The sequence below is a fragment of the Rattus norvegicus genome, chromosome 10 (assembly GCF_036323735.1).
Source record: "Rattus norvegicus strain BN/NHsdMcwi chromosome 10, GRCr8, whole genome shotgun sequence".
In the NCBI taxonomy this organism is placed as follows: Eukaryota; Metazoa; Chordata; class Mammalia; order Rodentia; family Muridae; genus Rattus; species Rattus norvegicus.
The window spans coordinates 100,962,624-100,985,458 of NC_086028.1; the positions used below are offsets into that span (position 1 = coordinate 100,962,624).

Consider the following 22,835-nt stretch of genomic DNA (forward strand, 5'->3'; position numbering starts at 1 on the left):
ACTGGAGGCTCCAGGGATAGCCATGGTTCTCAACCTGTGGGTCTCGACCCCCTTTCAAGGGTTAAATGATGTTTTTGTTGGAAAATACAGATGTTTGCATTACGATGCATAACAGTAGCAAAATTTCAGTTATGAAGTAGCAATGAAGATAATTTTGTGGTTGGGGGGGGGGGGTCACCACAACAGGAAGAACTCTGTTAAAGGGCCATGGTGTTAAGAAGGCAGAGAACTTCTGGCCTCAGCACTTCTGAATTCAACAAAACTCCACATTATGTGGGGGCTGGGAGCCCTCACACCCCGGCCCAACCCATATAAGGCTGTCAGTGCCTGCCCCAGGTATTCTAGTCCCTGGCCTGTGTCCAGGGGACAGGCCAGGGTGCAGGCCAGGAGCTCTCTGCCACTGAGGCCTATTTCTAACATAGGTTGGAGAAATCAGCTTCCAGTAGTCTTTCTTGGTCTGCGAGCCGGGTGTGGCTTCGCCCTGCAGGGGGCACCCTGTAGCACCCATGGGCACCTGACTGAGCTCTGTCTGGGACCCTGGCTTTGGGAAGACTGTGGCTTGGAGCTGTTTAGTTAGGGGACTTGTTATGTCAGCCTCGCTCAGGCAAGGAATCGGTTAGAGGTGGTTGGATGGGTGTCACCTGCTTGGGGACATGGGGAGGCAGACAGCCCCTGATAAACAGTAGGCTCCAGAACGTTCTGGAAAAGCAGCGGCCGAGTGCTGCCTGCAGCGCCCTGGGAACAGGAGCTGCCTCACGTCCATCAAGGCTCCAGCAAGGCTGCCACTCCACCTTTGCTACGCAGCAAAACTCACTGACCCAGAAAGAGATGCGAGCGAGCGGCCCCGTTTGCCCCCTCCCAGTCTGTCTCAGACTTTATTCCCAGAAACCAGCTTGAAGATTTCATTAGAAATCAAAGCATTTGCTGGTCCTTTTTCTTCTTCTTCTTTTTTTTTTTTAAAAGAAACACACTTGGCTGCCGTGATCAGTGTCCCCAGCTTTCTCTAATGAGGGGGTGACAAGAGTCCTTGAACAGAGACTGAGTTGGAACTGATCAATGGCATTTGGGGGTTGGAAGATTTGCTCAGGAGGCAGCTAATTTATAATGTCATATGGGCTAGACTGGAAGACCCAAGAGGATAGGCTGTCTCTTGGCTTTCTCTCTGTCTTTTCTGTAAAAGGAAAAGAGAACACACGTCATCTGGCTGGTGATCACTCCGTGGTAGACTCGGCCCTGCTAGACCCCAGCAAACCTCTCTCTTCCCCCTTCCACTTCCGTCCTGTCACTGGCATGGCCCACTCCTGCAGCTGCTTGCTTCTGGCTTGAGCTAATTTGCAAAGGACACCTGTTCATTAATTAGCCCAGCTCCAGGGCTCCTGTTTGATCTGGGCTCCCTCTGGGCAGGGGCAGCTGCTGTTTGGTGTCTCCGTGTGCTGGGCCCTGAACTTCCTCACTGTGAGGGTGGTCTGTGTTCCCGATTATGGAAAGAGAACAGCCACTGCCCAGCTGTTAGTGTCCCGGTTGGTGCTCTGTCCTACAGGACAGACCCGGTGTCTGGACTAAATATGGAACCCTGAGTAAGTGGTCCCTCATCCTCACTCTTTGTCACTCAGTTGGCCCCAGGGACCCTCTCACCTAGGAGTCCCCCCATAGGGTTTCACAAGATGGGGTATCTCGTGTCCTTGAGTCTTTACAAGTGTGCACTGAGAATAAAGGAGGTAGATGAGGGCTCTGTGCGAGGGGTCCCTGGAGAGTGACCCTGCCCTCCAGAACAGTCCCACTCCTTCACACTGTTTTTATGCAATAGAACATTCTAAAAACAAGGCTTCGTGCTCTATCTGACATCCAGCCTTCCACATGAGCCACCCCAAGATTTCTGGCTTCCGCAGCTGGGCACCATGTTTGCAGCTGGAGACACCACCAATCAGAACTGAATTTCCAGACCCCCAGGCATACCAAGAGCCCAGTTCCACAGACCAAAGTCATTTGGACACGTTTTTGTGTTTATGCATCTCCCTGTCAGCCCCTTCTCGGCTTCAAAAGAGAAAGTCATCAATGGAAAGTTTCCCTGAAGTGGTAATTTTCCTAAAGGACTTACTGACGGTGCCCCACACGGACAGGCTCGACCAGGGGTGGTGGCTGGAGTACCCATTTCTTACTGTGGTCCAGCTCTCCCGCCTGAGCTGCACAGACACCTCCCTTTGCCTTGACGGAGTCCCTTCCCCTGATTCCACTGTCCCCCAGGCCTAAACAAATGCTTCTCTATCCCCCTTTTCCTGAAGAGAAGAAGGGCTGGTCTGGAGGCCCCCAGCTGAAAGACCTCCTCAGAAATCTCCCAGCCCTAGTGACTGCCAGGGTGCCTTCACCCACCCCAGCTAATTAGAGCCTTTCTTAGGCGGCTCTGGAATCTTGTCATTCATTCTCACAGAGATAATGGACTTGGATAAGAGGTCACAGCCTCCCCCCACTTCCTGCCCTCCTTGCGGAGAGGGTGGAGTAGGCTCCCCCTCCCCCCCAGGAGCTCCCTCCTGCCTGTCACAGGAACTGTCTGGTCTGCCTCTCCCCCCAACCCCCCACTTGGCAGCCCGTGATGGAGTCACACTGCTCATACATAGGGCCAGAGCCCAGCTCCCTACAATGGGCCGCTCTCCCCGTTCTGCCAGCTCCTCGCCACCCCTCCGTATGCTGCATCTCTGGTGAGTGTCATTAGCATCCGCGTGATGAAATGGCAGCATGAACCTTAATAAGGGCTGATGTTTGCCTGCTTCCGAGTGGCAGATTGGAAATGGTACCATCTGAACTCCAGTGAGCAGCTTTTAATCCCTCTGCTTCCAGAGCAGCCAGTTTGGCATGGAGAGCACAGCCCTTCACCCACCCACCCCCAAGACACCGCTGTATCTCCATCGTGCTTTTTTTTGTAAAGGGATTACATACTCCACAGGCCAGCAGTCTAAAGCAGGGTTTGTTTGGTTTTTGTCATTGTTGTTGTTGCTGTTTTTAATTAAGCATTTTCCCTTGTTCTCCAAAGAAAAGGAAACTAAGGGGCCAGTACCACAGGCATCCAGGTCTCCAGGCAGTTCACATCCCACCCCTGACCTCTGTGTGGATGAGGATGATGCTCAAAGCACGGGAGCTGCAGGCCTGGGATAGCCTGGGTGGCAGGCCTGGGATAGCCTGGGTGGCAGGCCTGGGATAGCCTGGGTGGCAGGCCTGGGATAGCCTGGGTGGCAGGTGCCACCACATGTGGTTTAATGCAGTGCTGGGAACTGAACCCAGGGTGAGCCCTCAAACAGCTAGGCTGCTTCCCAACCCCACTCCCTGGTGAAGCCCTTGCTCTCAATCGGGCCGTTTTGCCTACGTGGCCCCAGCAGCCCTAGCTCTTGTCCTCTGCATTCCAACCCTTATGGAAAGATGGCATCCTTCTCCTCTCAGCCGCCCCTGCCTGTCAGAGCCCTCATGTCCCCCATTCCTTCTGTCCCCGTGATGGTGAGGACCTAACTGGTACTCCTCACTGCCGGTTCATTCCTAACCCACACTCCTCGCAGCACAGTGCTGGGCCTGCTGCTCCCTCAGCAGTACCTACTGAAGTCAGCGGAATGGATTGGGTGGAGGTCCCAGAAGGAAGCCTGGGCCTTGCGTAGACAAAGCAGTGACATCTGAGCAGGAAGCTCTGCCTCCCTCATCCTGCCCAGCCCCTGTATTCATCTTCAGTGATGCTGACGGCCTGGGGAAGTGCTGTCAGGGTGCCCAACCCAAGCGTTCACCTGTGTTACTACTGGGCCTCAGCTCTGTGCACAGGCCATAGTCCCCTCACAGCCCGCTCTGCGTGTCCACCTCTGTGTACCATCTCACGTTCCTCTCACCCCCAGGCCATCTTCACCGTCCTCCTTGGTCCGTTCACCTTCTTTGATGTCCAGAAGACCAAGTACCTGCAGATCCTGACCTCCCTGATGAGATGGATCGGTGAGTCTGAGAAATCGCCCGGGTCTACCCTTCTCCCCGGCCCCTCCCTCCACCTCTGCAGAGAAGCCAGGCAAACTCCCAGCTGGGACGCAGCGGCTCGGCTCCCTCAGCCTGCCTGGTCCTCTCACCTTTCCAGAGGGCAAGGAGGAGCAGGCGCTCTGTTGCCTTTTACTGCTGGGGAAATTTAGTACCAAAAAAACATGAGTGACTTTTTCCAGGTCACATTGAATGGACAGAACTGGGCTAGGACCTGAACTGCTAATTCTGGTCCAGCCTCTCTCACATGAGCATGCTAGGTCGGGCTGTGCGCCCCCAGGAGGGGACAAGAACACCTAGGATGTGGTGTCTGGCACAGCCATAAAACCCAGGGGTCTGCGGCCCAGTTGCTCTGAACCTTTGACTTATAGACCACCAGAGTGTGAAAAGATGTGCTGCCATCTCTAGTGGCTTCCAGCTGGCTGACACCCCGAGTGACAGCACTCTTGGCCTCAGGTAGACATTGGGGATCTTCCCCCTTAAACTGGTTACCAGCAGGGATGTGTTCACTTCTGCGGTGCCTGCCAGCCAGCCAGCTCCATCCAGGAAGGAGCCAGCTCCATCCGGCTGCTGCTGCTGGATCGAGGGTGATCAGCTGTGGGGCTGCTGTTACCTCTCCTCTGGCCCTGTTGTGCATCTGACTTTCTCAGTATAAAAGCTAAAACGGGGTGGGGGGTGGGGACATACCGCAGCTCAATGCCTGTCTAGTATTCGAGAAGCCTGAGTTTGGTCCCCAGCGCCAAATAAAGACAGATACAGTAGCAGGTACCTGTATTCCAGCACTCAGGAGATAGCAGGAGGAGAAACTGAAGTTCAAGGTCTCACTTAGCTACAAACTAAATCAATTCAAGGACAGCCTTGGCCACATGGGATGGGTCTAGGAGCCTCCACCCCAACCCCTAGCACAGTTTCCAGAGCTGTTTGAGTTGGGCTCCTTCCTCCTAGCCATCCTCCTTAACCCCCGTCAGGACCAGGGCTGCAAACTGCTGCTGATTCCACATCGTGCCTGCTAAGGGCATTCACACTGACAATGTCAGGCTTCTCCTAGCCCCTGCTTCCCCCAGTAGAGAAACCAAGGGTGCCCTGGCTTCCACAGTGGGAGGGCAAGCCATCCTCTCAAATAGCCTGGCTTGCTTCAGCTACAGCAGCATGGGCATGGGACAGCCCCCAACACCTCTCTAATCCAGGAGCCCTAGAGGGCTTGGTGCCTAGAAGTCAGGGTTGACAGGGGTCAGAACACAATCTGTTCCCCTCTCTTATATCTTGTCTCTTGTGAGCACTCCAGCCAGGGTGGTGATGTTTTTGGGGCAGGGTTTGGAGAGGAATGTTCCCTTCCCTCACCTACCTATCTCTCTTGCCCAGTTCCTTTTACTCCCTGCAGCCGGCTGGGTCTGCAAGTCTGGCCTGTCCTGCTAGTCCTTGCCTGTCCAAGGATTCTCTAAGCTCTGGCCTGAAGCTGAGCCCCTGCTCATGTCTTGCCATGCTGGTTTGACACTGAGAGACGGGCAGGAGGGAGTTGAGGCCAGTAGCACATGCTTTGGCCAGATTGATGGAGTTCATAAGGAGACAACAGGCCTGATAGTGATAGCTTAACTTCTATATTTTTTTAACAAAGTCTCCATCTAAAGAGGGAAGCTTGAGCCCAGCATAGTGGCACAAATTTATAAACCTCACACTTAGGAGGAGGTGGCCGGAGGGTCAGAAGTTCAAGGTCAGTCTCAACTACATAGAAAAAGGAGCTACAAAGAGAGAGGGGAGGTAGAGGAGGGAGAGCGTGTAAGGGAGGGAAGAGGCTAGGAGTAAATAAATGTTCTCTCGTAAGTACTAGAACTGGGTGGGGATCGCAGCAGAGCTCCTGTTGCTGCCAAACCCCGATCCTACCATCAACAGCCTTTGCTTCCCTCCGTCCAGTTCCGCTGTCCCCTGGATCTGGACAGGCACTGGCTGTGTTAGGGAGATGGCTCAGTAGGTAAAAAGCACTCTCCATGGGAGCCTGAGAGCCTCTGGTGGCTTCCCCCAGCCCACATAAAAGCTGGACACAGCAACACAGAGGTCTGGGATCCCAGTTCTTATGGGAAGCTGGGGGCTAGAGACAGGATCTCCAGAAACTCAGAGTCTGGGCAGTAGGTGAAGGGACCTTTGGTATCACACTTGCCACCAACATTCACAGGAACAGGCCCAAGTACACGGTGCACAGCACCCAGGGTGGGGGAGAATCTGATGCCTCTGCCCCACTGGCACCTGCATGTAGGTGCACATACTCACATGCAGACAGACAGACAGACAGACAGACAGACAGACACGCACGCACACACAATTTGAAATAATAAAGCAAGGCTGGAGAAAGTTGCTTAGCCATTAAAGGCTAAGGTTTACAACTAAAATTTCAAGACTAAACCTTAAAGTAAGGCTGGGCTGTGGTGACACAACACCTTTAAGCCCAACACTTGGGAGGCAAAGGCAGGCAGCTAGATCTCTCTCTCTCAGTTCAAGGCCAGCCTGGTCTACAAAGTAAGTTCTAGGACAGGCAGGGCTACACAGAGAAACCCTATATCCAAAAATAATCAAAATAAAAAAAAGAAATAAAAGAAAGGGAAAGAAGGCTCAAAGCCAGCACCAGGTAGATAAGCAAGTCCCTGACTCAAAGCCACTGTTCCTCCGTGGGAACTGTCACCCCAACCCTACATCCTACAGGGCAGAAAAGTTCCAGGGTCTCCCGGGCCTCCTGGCAGCTCCCGTGTGCTGCAGGCAGGGGGCAGTGGTCCTAAGGGTCTGTGACGGCCACGGGAGCAGAGAGCAACTAGGGAGGATCCTTGCACACACTTGTGCACTTGTCGCTTGCTAGGGACACTGCTGTCTTCACGCCTTTGCCTCTCTTCTCCCTTGGAAATGGGAGATAATCAAATGTCAGGAGTCTCCCCGGCACACTGCTGTGGGTGACAGAGCACAAGGCAGTCATTTTTCTCCATGAGAGACTCAGTCAGACCTTTGAACTTAAAAGGCCGGGCCTCCCAGTGACAGAGCCGCCCAGGAAATGGGAAATTGCTGTTAAGTGAGCTAAACCACAGTGAGCCCGGGGAAGATCCCAGCTGGGGCAGAGGAAGTGCCAGGGCGGCCTGGCTTCTCAGGGAGAAGCCAGCGTTCTCCACCTAACCCCGGGTCTTGCTCTGAGGAGGAGAACCAGGCCACAGAATCCCCCCAGAAGTCCCCAAAGCCACACTAAACAGGCAGGGACCTCAGCCTACCAAACCAAGCCCTGGACATAGAAAGGGAATCTCTCCCCTGAGCCAAGCTCCTCTCCTGGGGAGTTTTCCTAGGACTCCCTTCAGGCAGTGATCTCAGAAGTCCCGCAGAAGCCTCTGCCAAGCTGCCACTCTGCCTGTGAGAAGCAGCAGTGGTTCCGTGTGGCCCCACAAGACCCTCCTCCCCTCCCTCCTTCCCTCCCTCCCTCCCACACTTTGCCAACACCCACCCTCTCTCTCCCCTCTCCCCAAATGAGGGCTGTTCCTTTTCAAGAGCTGAGCAGGGAGCTCAGGGAGGCAGTAAGCTGGCCCGGGTTCCAGAAGACAGGAGAAAGAATGGGCACCAAAAGGACCGGAAAATCGTGAATTAATGTGCTGAGCCGGAAGGTTCTTGTGCTTAATTAAGAATTTGTTCTGCCATCTGTTGAGATGAAGCCGGGGTCGATCTGGGGGCCCCTAGAGTTGTGCCCAGGAGCCTCAGGCGGATTTCTCTGGGGGCTTTTCCTCTGCCCTCCCCTCACTCCGTTAGTAGCCTAAGTCTCCTTGTGTTTCCACCACGGGATTTGAAGGCTTGGATGGCCTTTACAAATAGCCAGTTGTCCAGGGAAATGTCAGAATATCGGTGACAAGCACCAGCATGGATCCATTTCTCATGCCACACCGGCCGATTTGGGGAGCTTTGATTTTTCCTTCTTAATGCATGTGGATGTTTTGTGTACGTATGTGCACTGTGTGAATGCCTGCTTCCAGAGGGTATGAAAAAGCCATCAGATCCTCTGGAACTGCAGTTACAGTTGTTAGAGGCCATGTGGGTGCTAGGACTCAATCCTGGGTCCTCTGCAAAGAGCAATAAGCACCCTTAACTTCTTCAGCCCTGAGGGTACTTGGGTAATAAATGCCTCTAAGATCACAAGGACAGGGAGGGGTCTCTGCTGTCTCCAGGAAGGAAGGTTATCTTCCAGACCAGGTCTTCCAGTTGGCTCTCCCAGGCAGCCATCGCAGACTGACCTTGCTCCCTAAAATGGCCCAATGGCGCCCTCTCCCACTGTGCACTGACCTGTCTTCGGTCCTCTGCAACCCTCTTCTGTACTGTGGCAAGGAAGACACCATAAGACTGAGTAGAAGGTGCTCGTTAGAACCACAATTAGCACCTGCTCAGCACTGAGACAGGGGCATCACCCTCATTGCTGGCACAGTCAGCTGTCCCAGAATGAACCTCAGCCATGTTCAAAAGCAAACTGCAATGCCAGGATCATTGAAGCCATCTCTCCTACCCCCTCGCCACACACCCTGCTGTGGTCCCCACACCCCCAGCCTGTACTCCACCCCCACCCGAGAGAGATGAGCAGGCTCATTCTTGTTGTTGGGCTATGGGGAATTATCTTCAGTCTCAGCCCTTGGGGAGCATCAGGTGGCCCAGGGGCACATGAGTCAGCCAGAACACCATCCTTCATTCCCAAAGGTCTAGCATCCAGGCCTTCAGTCCTGAGCCCTGAGCAACATGACTTAGACCTGTTGGTGGCTCCTTCCTATCCAGCTGGCTGCCCCATGGGAGCTCTCAGGCTAGAAGGGGCCACAACAGCATTATTACTTCAATCCCATTATCCACCCACCCACCCACCCCCAGCTTGTGCACAGATGCCTCCCACTTGGGATCACCAACAGCTGGCTCAGCTCAGGGCACCCCACTGGTGTTATTAAAAACTCGATTCTTTCTAATAAAGGCTGCTGTGGGGCACCGCCGCCCTCCTCTGGGCTGTCATGAACCCTAGGGCCTCCTCCCCTCTGTTTGTGTATTCAGAACTGACACCTCCTGCTCTCCAGCTCCACACTCCCTTCAAAGTGGGTCAGACACCATCCTCGCCAGGCGTCCGTCCGTAGAGGAGCTAGGGCTGTCCTGCCTGGGGAAGTTGCTCAGCCCTGCTCTCCCACCCCACCCCCTACAAGTGGCCCAGATTTGTTCTCTAAGCCAGCAGGCAACTAAGCAGTAACAGCAAACAAGGCCACAGGTCCCCAAGAAGAGGCCTTCACCCGGGAACAGGAGGGCTGTAGTTTCCACCGTCCCCGGGCCTGTAGTTGTCCAAGTGGCGAGTGCCCTCACAAGGGCTGCTGTGATCTGTGGAAGCCAGCAGTCAGGGGTGTTGTAAGCCTGGGCCATCTGTCGCCATGTTGAGTCCCTGTGCAGTTCCTCAACTGCTGTAACCCAGGAGTCCAGAAAAGGCCGTGTCCCCATCTATCTGTATGCAGCAGCCTCTGTCGCTAACACTGTCCTGCCCAGTGGCCACTCTTCAGGATTCTCTGCGGCCCCTCCACAAGTAGAGGGGACCAGATGAGACTGTGGTGGTCTTCATTCTATACGCTGATTTATCTCATCGTACACGCAGAGTTCAGTGTGGAGAGAGGGGCTTGGGGCTTCTGTGGACAGGCCACTGGGATGAAGCAAACATGTCATTAACCTTCCCTAGAGAAGAGCCAGCCATAGGCTGACGATTGCACTGTCAGCCAGCATCAGTCAAGGCCAACCACAGCACTGCGCTGGGCTCCAAGAGAAGGTGGCCAGTCCCTTTCCAGCTTCGCCTCTCAGCAGCTGTACTTGTCCACAGCTCTGATCTGCGTGTATCTCTGCCCACCAGACCAGAACTGCCGATCCACCCACAAGGTGGGTAGGAAGCTACCTGGACATTCCAAGGTGAGGGAAGGCACCTGTAGTCATAAGCATTGTCTGCACAGGGTTGTCCCTTATAGCCACCACCACAGGAGTCCTACAGCCCCAGAACAAATTCTCCTTCAAGCCAGAGGCCTCAAAACCCCCAGGCCCTGGCGTCTGTCACCTTTCCTCCTCTTCCTCAGTCCCCCTGCACTAGCTGGCTACTCTGGAGGAAAGGCCAAGCAGCCTTCAGTGAGGAGGGCAACTGGGCCTGAAGTTTTATGTTTCAATCTCCAGGAAGGAGATTAGCTGGCTCACAGCCAGGCTCCTGACTCTGCCATCCCGTCCCCATGGTCACTAACCAAGCTGCCCCGATGACTCAGGAATGAAAAATGGAGACTGTCTCCCAGGCCACCTGTGTGTGCTGAGCTGGGGGAGGGGGGTGGAAGGATGACAAGGCCAGAACTCCCGCTTTCATACCAGTAGCTTGGCCGCTCTGGAGGCTGAGTGCCCGCTTGCCCTGCATCTTCTACCTCAGGTGGAGAGGGAGCGCTCTGCTCCAAGCCCCTCCAGGAGGAGCTTGCAGCCATGGGTAGAATTAGACCCAAAAGTAGGTGGGGCACATCTTCTGCAAGGCACGGAGACCTGCCCAGCACCAGAAGGAGCCAGCTTGAATTCCCTCCTTTCAGTAGAAAGGGTATCCAGAGTGAGTTGTTATGGCCAAGGTCAACAGAGGCAGGCCATGTCTCTGGAAAAGTCTCACCCAGAACTCCAAAGTTAGTCCCCCCAGAGAACACACAGGAGACCTCTGGCCCCTGCTCAGGTAGATGAGTGACTTCGAGGAAGAATAGACCAACTCATGCATCAAAGAATCTGTGGAGGGGTTGGGGATTTGGCTCAGTGGTAGAGCGCTTGCCTAGGAAGCGCAAGGCCCTGGGTTCAGTCCCCAGCTCCGAAAAAAAGAAATAAAAAAAAAAAAAAAAGAAAAAAGAATCTGTGAAGAGAGAAAACACACACACACACACACACAAACACACGCGCGCGTGCGCGCGCTCGTATAGCTTTAACTACTCTAAACGGGGTAAAAGGAGACACCAAGGATCTTTAGAGAGCAGGTATGATCTGACAGCCCCTGGGTCCCCCATCCCACTCCCCTGACCTCCAGAGCCCCTCAAATTAGTTGGTACCAGCACTGGGTATCCAGGACAAGCTCTTATAGTTCCTGGACCAGCAGGGAAGTTGGAACCACTGGAGTGATCCCAGTCTCCTCCTTCACAAGGAGAAAGGTACCCAGTGTGCTGGTTTTGGGAGACACACCCCAGCATGGAAAAGTAAGGCTGTGGGAGGATAAAGAGACAACTCTCTCAGAGACTTCTCTGCTGGTCCCCACCCATGCCAGCCACTGTGCCAGCTGCTTCCTTCTGCTCAGCACTAATCCATCCAATCTTATTAATGTTGTGTGTGTGTGTGTGTGTGTGTGTGTGTGTGTGTGTGTGTGTGTGTGAAAGAGAAGGGTAGCCACGGTGGCCTGTTGAGGTCCTTTCTCTCCTTCCACCTTTACTCGGGTTCTAAGTAGTCAGGTTGGGTTTGTCTGCTGGCCCAGCCAGCCAGCCAGGCTTCTAGCTTTTCTATTCATAAAGGCCGTACAGCAAGCTGCTCAGGATTAACAGGTAAAGAGGCACTTGGGCTGAGCCCAGCGTAACCTGAAAGTTTAGACTGTAAGATACAGCAGCTTCTCAGGGCAGCACTAGCGCCCCACCCCCACCCTCCAGGCTCCTTCCCTGTGTCAGTCCTATCGGTTAAAGGACAAACACCAATCACCTGCAGCTGTTTTAGGGCTGGGACACTTCTCACTTCTCAGCCTGAGCTCAAAAGCTCACATTGTCCTGTCCAGTTTCCCGCCCACTCCCCCATGGCTCAGCTGCAAGCAGGACCCACGGCCCCTGTGTCCTGGAGACACAGTGTGGTGGTGAAGGGCAAAGCTGTAGCCAAGCCCCCCCTCCACCAGACCCAGCTCCCTGCCGGAAAACCAGCCGGTCACTGATGCATGCTCACTGGGTCATTCATTATCATTAGTTCTGACGTGTTGATTCTCTGCTTGGAGAAGACAGCCCTGTCCTCCTGACAGCCACAGTGACGGATGGCCACCTCGATGGATGGCTGCCTCTTTGTATGTGCTAAACTGAAACCAGAGCCATGAACACCACTTAGGAAATGGCACAGGCTGAGCTTGTCCCAGAGTGGGTATCTAGGACCAGAAGGGTTGAAGGGGAGAGCGGGGGAGGCTCTTCGGGAAGCATGAAGGAAAATGGCCGCTTGTGGAAAAGGCCCAGGGCCTTGACATTACAGGGACAGTATTTGCTGGAGTCCTCCTTGACCCTTGAGAGCCGTGGTTTCAAGTATCTGCATGCCTCTTAAGCACTCAGAGACTAAGGCAGGACTGTAGCATGTAGTCTGGCCTTAATGGACGTGTGTCCTCCTCATTCACCACAGCTATATTTCCTGTCCTTTTAGGTCCTGCTCTAGGACAGGCTGGTGGCAGGGATAGGTACAGCCTGGTGGCTGAGGTCCCATGCTATATACCAGCCCCCTAGGCCAAACCAGCACCTCTTCTCTGGACAGTCTGGCTGTCATGGCCCAAGGGGACTTAGCCTTCAGCCGTTCACCTTTTCTTCATTCAAGACACTAGGGATTGACTGTACTTGGGCCTTGCACAAGCCAGGCTGCTGCTCTCCCAGCTGATTTCCCCATGCAAATCAGGAGAACTGACAGATGCTTCGTGGCCCCATAGGACTATCCTTGAGTTTGGAGTTGAGAGGTGGCTAACGGGTAAAGAGCACACTCTGCCCTTCCAGAGGAACTGAACTCAGTTCCTAGCCATCCATCTACACTAAGCAGCTCAGACCTGCCCCAAACTCCGGCTCCTGAGGACCTAGCAACCTTCTCCAGCCTCCCCAGCTACCCACGTATATGTGAACACTTGTGAATAAAAATAAATCTTTAAGAATATACTGGACCGGGTCAGGTGTGGTGGCACAGGCCTTTGATCCTAGCACTCAGGAAGCAGAGGCCAGTGGATCTCCGTGTGTTCTAGGTTAGGTCTCGTGTACACAGAGAGTTCCAGGACAGCCAGGGCTGTTTCAAAAAGCCAAATGCATGCTTATAGACATATCTGTGTATCGTTTAGCTGTATATCAGTACGAGAAAATGAATAGTGTTGAATATGGTGGAACACACATGTAATCTCAACGCTTGAAGTGGAGGCAGGGGAGTAAGGAGTTCAAAGCCATCCTCAGCTACATACAAGCTAGAGACCATCCTGGGCTACACAGTTTGTGTGGTTGCATGCATGTGTGTATGCCAAGGCATGTACAGAGCGGTCAGAGAACAACTTGCAGGAATCAGTTCTCCCCACCCCATGAGCCCCAGAGACTGAGCTCAGGCCGTCAGACTTGGCCACAAGCTCCTTTGCCCACTGAGGTAACTTAGGCCCCTGCTGGCCTAAGCCCTGTGGTTTTGCTGGCACCTTCTAGGAGACACGTGGACATCATTCAGCACGCTCAGAAGTCCCCCCCCCACCACGACATTTCAGAGCTAGTCTCAAGGAAGAGGGAAATAAAAAAGCCACCAAGAGGGGCTCCATGCCCCACTTTTACAGCCGTGGTGACCCCAGGGAGCAGGCACCAAGGCAGTGTCCCAGTTCATGCTGGCCCCACAAGATGCCAGGATCCTGCAAGGAAGGCAAGGTCTTCCTATGTGTGAAGAGGAAAGCAGGAAGCTCCCCCACAGCCCCCGTGGGGGACCCAGCGAGCGCAGATGTCAGCCAGGTCACTTGCTGTGCAGAGAACTGGGGAAGGGGGGAGGGCCTCCCCTCCCCACACCTCCAACGCAAGCTGGCTGTTAGATGGCTGCCCCGGCTATGTTCCCAGTGCGTGAAGAATGGCCTCTGACAACTCTGCCCTAATGTCAGACTCCTGCCTACCCCACATCTGGCCCCAACAAGTCTGTGCCTCCTCCCATGACTTCACCTGACTAGTAGGTCCCTGGTCACCTTCCCCGCCCTGCTGGCAAAGCGTGGATTCGAGAGGGATGGTGTTTGTTTATTTCGAGGCTCTCAGGAATCAGCGTCCCTCTGTCCTTGGCACATATCCAGGAGGGAGTGGCTTGCCCTTTCTCTCTGCCAAGAAGATGTTCTGAGGTCAGACAGACAGACAGCATTGGTCAGACAGCTCCCACAGGGATTTACCAGGCTCTTGACAACAGAAAGGAGGGAAGAAAGCCACCCAGATGCTGTTGGGCGTCTCTGTGCCGGGTTTGGTTTTGCCCTAACTTCCCGACACAGGGAAGCATGCCGTCTCGAGCTGGCCGGTCAAGGCGCCTGAGCAGCACCTGTTTGGCCTCGGCTCCTCCTCAGATGATGGCTTGCTTTCTGCGCTTGTCCCCTCCCTCCAGGGAGTTAGATGCTGAGGGAGCAAGCTGCACCTCAAGGTGAATCAATACGGCAAGGCCAGCTTGTCGAACTTAGATCAGCTGTCAGAAGTCTGCCTGTAAGCAGCTCATGCCTTCAGGCAGAGTCGGAGACCACGAGCCTGGAAACTGGAAGGGCAGCTGTCTCCTCATCACTGCTTTGTAACGAGTCCTCCTCGCCCTCCCACACCAAAAGCAGGTGTCACAGAGCAGCTAGGACGGTCTTTATTTGCCCCTCTGGCACCGCACCCCCCTGTCCTCTACAAAGGACTTCCACCTTTGAGCTTGGACCATTCTCCGCACGGGGATGCTGTCCTCCTAAGGTGGTCACCATCCAGTTTCTTCTGCTGTCATTGCCTTTGATACCTTCTACCTGTTGGTTCACTCTGGACTCCATGAGGACAAAGCCTGTGCCTGCTCTGTGCACTCCCCCCACCCCCCCCAAGTGACCAGAATAGAGCCAGCGGTCAGCAGACCCTCAGCGAGTCTGTTAGTGAGTGAGTGATAAAGGCCAAGTCTCAGGTTGTACAAAACCGGCACAGTTGTTTCTATAAATAAGAAAAGTCTCCTGCCCCTCTTTATACAAATGATCGGCCCAGGTCCACTATCCCCATGTGACCTTATGCCAAGCTCTCACCAGCCTCCCGAGTCCTCCCCAGCACCTTGATGATGCTTCTCCACACACCCTCGGAGTGTGACTTTTGGTGTGGAAAGCGAGTGCATTGTAGACTTCTCAGAGATTAGCCTGGATGGAGGAGACACAGGGACACCTGTCACTGCCACCCGGGAGCTGCAGGCTCTGCTCAAGGGCAGACCCCTGCACCTCTGATGGGGACACTCTGGATGCGGGGGGCCACTCGGCATCTCCGTGTCCACCTGTGCCTGCCCTGCAGCTGGTGGTGAGCACTGAGTGTCATCCAGGGTGGCACGACAGTGCCCTCTGTGCCTCCACACTGTCTGTCCCTCACGGCCTGTCATCTTACTTCACCTTGATTTATTAGCAAACATAATGAGTTTTTGGAGCAGCCGCCTCCCCAGGGACGGGGCGATCAATCTAGGAGATAGCTGGTGATCTCTGCCGCTCCCCTGGCACCAGGGAAGGCAGGAGGTTCCAGGGACAAAGGAGTCTGGCCCCAGGAGAGTTTCATGGAGTGGTCTTGGGACCTCTGCAGGTCGGAGCCCCCACTTTCTTCCTTCCTCGGTTTCTGTCAGTCGGAGACATCAGTGTTTCTTTTGAACATAACTGGAAGCCAGGTCAACACTCTCCCTTCCCCCTTGTGTTCCCAGGACCAGTGCCTTCTGAGTGTGCCCCAGAAGGTGGGCAGTCGGTGGGACTCCTTTGTTGGACTTGCCTGGGGCTCTCCCTTAGGCCTCTGCACTTCCTCCGCCTCCATGAGTGTTCCCCACCTCTGGCTGGCTTGTGTTCCCTGGAGGCACGGTAGGCCCTTCAGAGTTACTTCATCTCTGCTTAGACATGGGTGCTGTGCCTCTCCCTAACCAGATCCAGCAGCCTTGTATGCTGTCCCCACAGCTGGGGCACTTTTGACAGATAGTGTGGCTAAGGAGAGGAAGGGAAAAAGGGAACACAAATGAGCCTGTCCCCCATCAGGTGATTGTCAAGGAGCTGCTATTGCACAAAGTGACCCTCCGGGACAGATTCAGTAAGTGTGACGGGGAGGGGAAGAGAGTGTGTGTGTGTGTGTGTGTGTGTGTGTGTGTGTGTGTGTGTGTGTGTGTGTGTGTAATCCCCACATGTCTAGTATGGTCCTTTGTGCATATTCGACAAGCAGTCTACCACTGAGCTCCAACTGCAGCCCTCTTTTTAAAGATAAATATATCTGTCTATGTGAGTATGTACCATGTGTGTGCGCCCAACCAACGTTACAGGCAGTTGTGAGATGGGTGCTGAGATCTGAACTCAGATCCTCTGGAAGAGCAGCAAGTGCTCTTAACCACTACTGAGCCATTTCTCTTGCCACAGACTTTATTTTAAGACAGAACCTCACTTACTTCCCCAGGCTGGCTTTCAACTCCCTGTGTAGCCCAGGCACTGGCTGTGAACTTGCCGTCCTTTTACCTCAGCCTCCCTGAGTAGCTGAGACTCCAGGCCAGCACCGTCAGGCCCAGCTGGGTCACTAATCTCTGCCGTCACATTTAGATATGACTAGTTATGACCGGGCTATCCTGGAAGTTCTGGAAAGGCCTGAGATAAGAAAGCAGCCGGTGGAAGACCATGTTAGAGGATAGATACTAGAGATGTGGAACCCAGCCAGAGTGGTCCAGGCGACCACCCTGAATAAGCAGGCTGTCACCTACTCACAGCTCTTGGGGGGACTTGAGGCTTCCCCCAGAGAACAGAGGAGTAACTAGCACCTGAGGTCAAACCCAGCCGTGAACCAGGAGCATCTCAACAGCCAGCCTCCTGGTCTTGCCTTCTCTCAAGACCCAAGGCCAAGGTCAGGCAACAGACAGCTGCAGGATTTCTCCATTGGCCTCTTTCCAGATTCATGCCGGCCGTGGGCAAGGCCTGGAGCAGGGCCAGGTCCCAGGTAGCATCCCAGCCATCGGTGGTGGCAAACAACATTTAAATCGTGTCTTGCAATGGCTACTCCCTTGGCTCCCACCCAGTGTCCTCCTCCCTACAGTGGCACAGCTTGCACCACCTGAGCACACATGACACCACTTCCAGCCAGCTGGAGGGTTCCCCACGCCTCAGTACACCAGCAGCTTCCTACACCTCTAGGATGAGCTAGCATCCTGGGGTCAGAGGCTGAGGCCCAGAGAGGAACTAGGTTGATACTTCCCTCCGACTGGCTGGGGCCGGAAAGATTTGTGGTGCCCTGGAGCAGGAGGAGTAGAGGAATTGAGCCACTGTGAGAACTGAAACAAATCATCTTTATTGGCAGTTTTCACGGGCCGTTCTGAGCTCCCCCGCCTCCTTCCCCCCACTGCCATGTCAGACAACTCTGATTAAAAGCAATAAATGACTCCAGCCCACTCCCACGTGTCATCATGGGAAGAGACATTGGCCTGGCTTCTCGTGGGTCCCAGCAGAACAGCCTCTCCCTAGAACCAAGGAGTCCACCAGTGCCCTGAGGAAGTTATAGAGTCCCCCAGCGTCATACTGAGGAAGAGCCCTGATCCTCTGAGGGGGCCCACAGACAGGACAGGCCAGACTCTTCTGCCCCACCACTCACAAAGAAGCATCACGGGCCCTGCGGACTCGTCCCAGACTACAGGGAGTGTCAGGCCTGTTCTGCATAGAGGCAACAGGAATGTATAAATTAAAAATGAAGACAAAGACTCAGGGTTCTCTGAGCTGTTGAGTAGTTACCATTGGCAAACCTGGGTGATGTCAGGAGAAGATACCAGAGAGATCTAGAAATGTTGTCCTAGCTGGCAGGGACCCTGTCCCTTGTGCTGAAGCAAGGGTGATGGACTCTGGCTCCTTTAGGGAGTCGGGTTCTAGAGGCAGGACCGGTGAGCCAGCCCACGGGTGGAGAGGGCTCAAGAGGAGCTCCCCCAAGAGGCTACCAGGTAGAGTCATCTCTGTCTACAGATCTTGATTGTCCTAAACAGATAAGGTCACAGATGCCCTTCCACAGCAAACTCCCTGTCCCCTAACCATGTCCCCAAGCCCCGAAGAGCAGAGCCACATGCCGTTTGCCGCCAGCCTCAGTTGCCCTCGGGTGCCCTTTCTTCCCTGGAGTGACCCCCTCACCACATCCTCCCTACTGCAGACCCTGGTCACCCAGCCCTGCACACAGCTGCCCGCATCCCTGCCCTCTTACCCACATGCAGCAGGGGGTTTGTGCCTAGGAGGTGCCTCCTCCCACGTGTGCTGTGCCTGTAACCCTCAGCTCCCCACATCTCACACGTGGCCCTGCAGGCCCAGAACCTTTAAACCAAAGAAGAGAGAAGGAGTGAGTGCCAGGCAGGTCCGCCTCTGACAGGAAGCTGACAGAGCCCCCGAGAGGGACCTTGAAGGATAAGGGGAAGCTGGTAGCTCCTCACCGGGGGTTGTCACCCCAGCATCTCCTTTGTCTGGTCACACCCAGGCCCTGCTTCTGGGAAGATTGGGGAGAACAGGATGTTGTACCTAAGACACTCAGGCTCAGCTGCCCTGCACAGTGTGAGGGATGCAGGGATCAGCAGCCATGCATGGGGTAAGGGATTCAGGGCTCAGCAGCCCTGCATGGTCTGGGGGATGCGGGGCAGACTGAGCCGGCGAGGCCGTTCATTCTCAGCGGCCCTCCTTGTCTTGCAGCCTTCGCCATCATGATCGTGCTGGCCCTCGTGCGCATCGGGAAAGGACAAGGAGAGGGGCACCCGCCCCTCGCCAACTTCTTGGGCGTCCAGAACCTGTTCGGGGTGTGTGTCTACTCTTTCATGTGCCAGCACTCCCTGCCATCCCTCATCACCCCCATCTCCTCCAAGCGCCACATCACGCGGCTGCTGTTCCTGGACTACGCATTGATCCTGGCCTTCTACGGACTCCTCTCCTTCACGGCCATCTTCTGCTTCCGTGGCGACAGCCTCATGGACATGTACACCCTCAACTTTGCCAGGTGTGACGTCGTGGGCCTGGCAGCTGTCCGGTTCTTTCTGGGCCTCTTCCCCGTGTTCACCATCAGCACCAACTTCCCCATCATCGCGGTGACCCTGCGCAACAACTGGAAAACACTCTTCCACCGTGAAGGTGGCACCTACCCATGGGTGGTAGACCGCGTGGTGTTCCCCACAATCACCCTGGTGCCCCCCATTCTGGTGGCCTTCTGCACACATGACCTGGAGTCCCTGGTGGCCATTACAGGAGCCTACGCGGGCACTGGCATCCAGTATGTCATCCCCGCCTTCCTGGTGTTCCTCTGCCGCAAGGACACCCAGCTGACTTTCGGCTCCGGAACCATCAACAAGCATAGGTCCCCGTTCGGCCACACCTTCTGGGTGGCCTTTGTGCTGCTATGGGCTTTCTCCTGCTTCTTCTTTGTCACAGCCTACATCGTCCTCAAGGAGACCCAGCTATGACAGCAGATGCGTCTGACAACAGGAGGCAGAGACAGCCCAGCTCCAGCCTCCCTGCATCAAAGCAGGATTTAGCCACCACCCAGGTCTACGTGAGCGTGAGCGCGCTAGGCTGGGGCTCTCAGAGGAGGCCGTCTGCATCTCTAGCTGCTGTCCTCTCCCCACCCAGGACGCCACCCTGCAGGACAGCCCTCCTGCGTGGGAACATGGTTGTTACACACATTCCTCCACTCCCGCCACTGGAGGCCGGTTCCCTCCTCTGCAGTGGAGGAGGCAGTGCTGGCCCTGCTGCCGTGTATACCAGACCCCGTGCCCCTCCAGCGTCCTCCACCGTCCACTAGCAGCTGCTGCCTCTTCAAAGGCAAATCCCAGGCCCTGGCTCTCCTAACCTGGCCTGCTTCTGAAGGGCAGGGCCTCTTTCCTGCCAATCCTGACAGTTGCTACGTTGTTTTTCCCCCCTATGGGAGGCCTGGCCAGCTCTAGTGACAAGGACAGGAAGTGCTAATTGGCACCGGGGTCCCTAGGCAAGAGCTGTGAGAGCTTCTGCTGTGGGTGCCAGCTCTGGCACAGCAGACAGGTGAAGCATCCTTCCACGGGCTTTAAAGCCCTCTACTTGGGGCCCTGAAAGGGGCCCTATGTCCCCTGGCTTCTCCCTGGGAACCCAGGGCCCCCCTGAAATACAGGGTACCACTTGAGAAGCTGCCCTCATCGCCTCATCCACACCCACAGTGGTTGACCACCGCCCTGGACTTAGAACGGGGAGAGCACAGAGTGACCCTCTGCAAAAGGTCGGGCTGGCATTATGCGGCCCTGCTTGCTCCCATGCTACATTGCAACACTAAGGTGGTGACCCCTTAGGAGCCTGGTCGAGGGTGCTCAGTGGCCACACCCTCCAGGTCCCTGGCTACCCTGGAAGGAGGCCAGGCTCCCAGCTGCCTCCTGCTGAGTCACACGTGCACCCACGAGGCCCAACGCCTTGGAATGATGAGAGACTGAGAAAACTGCATTTTCCATGTGCCTTCTCCTTTGAGCACCAGGGATCTGTCCTGACCCTGACTTGCTCCAACCCTGGGCCCAGTCCCACCTGTCCTGGACAGAACTGCCTCTGGGGTGGAGGGTCTCAGACCCATGCCCCCACACCCTTGATCTCAGTGCCTTGCTCCACCCTAGTGAGGGAACTTTCGCCAGACACCTCTTCCCTTCTGTCCCGCCATATTCAAAGCTTGAGCTCTGCTGTGTTCTTGAATGTCCCAGAATCCAAGGGGCTGTGCAGAACCTGCCAAGGATGTGGGATCCGCTGCCGCCCCTGGCCCCAGCATCCCTGCCTCTGAGCATCTCCAGGTCAGGGTGGGCCGGGCAGCAGCCTCTCAACGCTGTCCCCACATCAGTAGTTCCAGCCACGTGGAAGACGGACAGACGTCCCTACACCGGTCTGCCAGTGCAGCGTCTTCCCAGGAGACCCAGACCTACAGTGGGCCAAGTAAGGAGAGCAATACAGTAGCAGGCCCAGGGGTAAGGAACGACTGCCCGTCATCATCCGTGCTGTGCCGCCCCAGTCTCAGGCTGTTTGCAGAGAACTCAATTAAAACATCTGTACTTACCCTTCTCCCTCTCGCTTAAGGACAAAGCAAATTACATCTTCCTACTGCAACACACACACACCTCACCCCCACCCCCGGGCTCCAAACTGAATTTTGGTGGAAAATTTATTAGCATCATAAAGCCCGAGTTGATTTATGTGGCAGTCTGGAGCCACACAGTGGGGCTGCTGCGTTCCCCACCCCCCAGGTTAAGTTAGGGAAGCCCCAGCCTAGGCAGGAGGAGGGACCAGCTGACCACATCACTGATGCCAGGCTGACCCTTCCCACTGTCTGGTTTCTCTGTTCCTTCATCTCCACCTATAGTCTGTTCTGCTAGAAGTCATATGAGGTCTTGTCACACCAGGCCTCTGTCGCCGGTAGCCAGGAGAGTTGGGCACAAAGAGGAGAGGACTCAGAGGGCTTAGCATTTGTGGGTGACATTTGTGACACACACATACACACACACACACACACACACACACACACACACACACAGAGACAGGCATCAAGCACACTAAGTACTTCCATATCACCCGGGTAAGGTGATACCGGCTAGGTCACGGTATCTGTTTGCAGAGAGGCCCTGGGGTCGGTGATCCGGAGGACAGCAAGGAGCCCACCCAGCCTCGCCTCAGCTCTGAGCCTCAAACTCAGCAGTTGTCACTGCTGTCTATCTGCAGTCTCTGGACCCATCCCGAGGGCAGGGCAGGGCAGGTCAAGGTGGGAATAATGGTTCTCCACAGGGCACCAGGCCCAGCTGAGCATCAGCACAGTGCCAGGAGCTCTGGCTGTGCCCCACCTGAGGCTGGTAGATGGGGCAGATGGCAGGTGACAGGCTGTGAGGCACTGCACAGTGGTAAAAAGTGGCAGTGGGCACCAGGCCAGGCCCAAAGCCACACAGCTGTCCTCACCACACGGGGCCAAGAGCAGCCTCAGCAACAGGCAGTGGCTGTCTCTTGGGGCTCTGGCTGAAGAGAAGTAGCCAGTGGCTCCAGACCCAGGGGCAGAAGAAGGCTGCTGTCTGTCTGAGGGGTAAAGTGCCAAGCAAGTAAAGTGCAGGGGCTGCTGGGAAGCTGACTGGATAGCCAGGTGGAGGCAAGCCTGCTGCATGCCTGGCACAGTGCTGGATACATTGTGAGGACCAAACTGTCAACCCCCATACCCTGTGGCCTCTGAGCAGCAAGCATCTGTAACCCCCTTGTGAGGACCTCCACATCATAGGTCATGGAGACTAAAGGACTGAGCTTATCCCAGCACCAAAGTCCTTAATAAAGCTGCTATTACCCACGGTCGTCTCCTTTGTCATTCGCTAGCCGTGACTACTAGTAACCCAGGGTCTCACAGGACTCGGGTTGAGGCTCCCGGATTCTGCTTAGCTTTATCACCTCCTAAAGAAGTGGTAATCCTGTGGCTGCTGCCCATCTGGGCCTGGAGCCACCCAAATCTAGGAGGCTTGGGAAAGAGAAGTATTTGCTATGGATCCCTAATCTCACGGGAAGCTTGAGGGCCGCCCTCCCCTTGCAAAGAGCAAGGTAAGTAAAGCTGGAGGGTCATGGCTAGAGATGCCATGTCCCCCCACCCCCACCCCCTTTGTGAGCACTGGCTCTCTGGGAGATGCTGTTGTGCATATGAAGCCTTTGACTAAAGACAAATGGAGGGAAGCAACTAGGGCAGCCACGGGAGGGAACTGGGTCAGACCGTAAGCATGTCCCACTGTGAGACAAGTGGCAGGGCCTTGCTTTTCGCATGTCGCATCAAAGGGGGAAAAAACAGCATTGGGGGTGGGGGTTGTTAAGGCTGTGTTAGATGCTTTCCCTTCTATGACCTCACCCTTCTCCCCCTCCAGGCTCCCCACCTCCTCTTAGAGGGACAGGA

At 55.1% G+C, this 22,835-nt stretch overlaps 1 protein-coding gene and 1 long non-coding RNA gene across 7 annotated transcripts in view; one reads left to right on the forward strand and one right to left on the reverse strand.

Annotated features, from left to right (window-relative positions):
• The window catches only part of Tmem104 (transmembrane protein 104), a 58,652-nt gene extending 36,405 nt beyond the window's left edge, over positions 1-22,247 (forward strand). For 2 of the 6 annotated variants that reach the window (XM_039086190.2, XM_039086192.1), the window contains 3 exons: positions 3,870-3,963; positions 15,643-15,793; positions 18,623-22,247. In XM_039086190.2, the coding sequence (XP_038942118.1) occupies positions 3,870-3,963; positions 15,643-15,793; positions 18,623-18,929 (552 nt within the window). In that variant the 3' untranslated portion in view covers positions 18,930-22,247. Of the gene's footprint in view, positions 1-3,869; positions 3,964-12,402; positions 12,900-15,642; positions 15,794-18,622 lie in introns of those variants that run through there. The other 4 variants (XM_039086189.1, XM_006247715.5, XM_039086191.2 and 1 more) reach the window with 3 other exon arrangements.
• Positions 17,237-18,624, reverse strand: LOC134480900 (uncharacterized). Its single transcript, XR_010055869.1, has 2 exons — positions 18,147-18,624; positions 17,237-17,926 (listed from the first exon to the last, which is right to left on the reverse strand). It is a non-coding gene; the product is annotated as an uncharacterized LOC134480900 (long non-coding RNA).
• Positions 22,248-22,835: the final 588 nt, after the last annotated feature.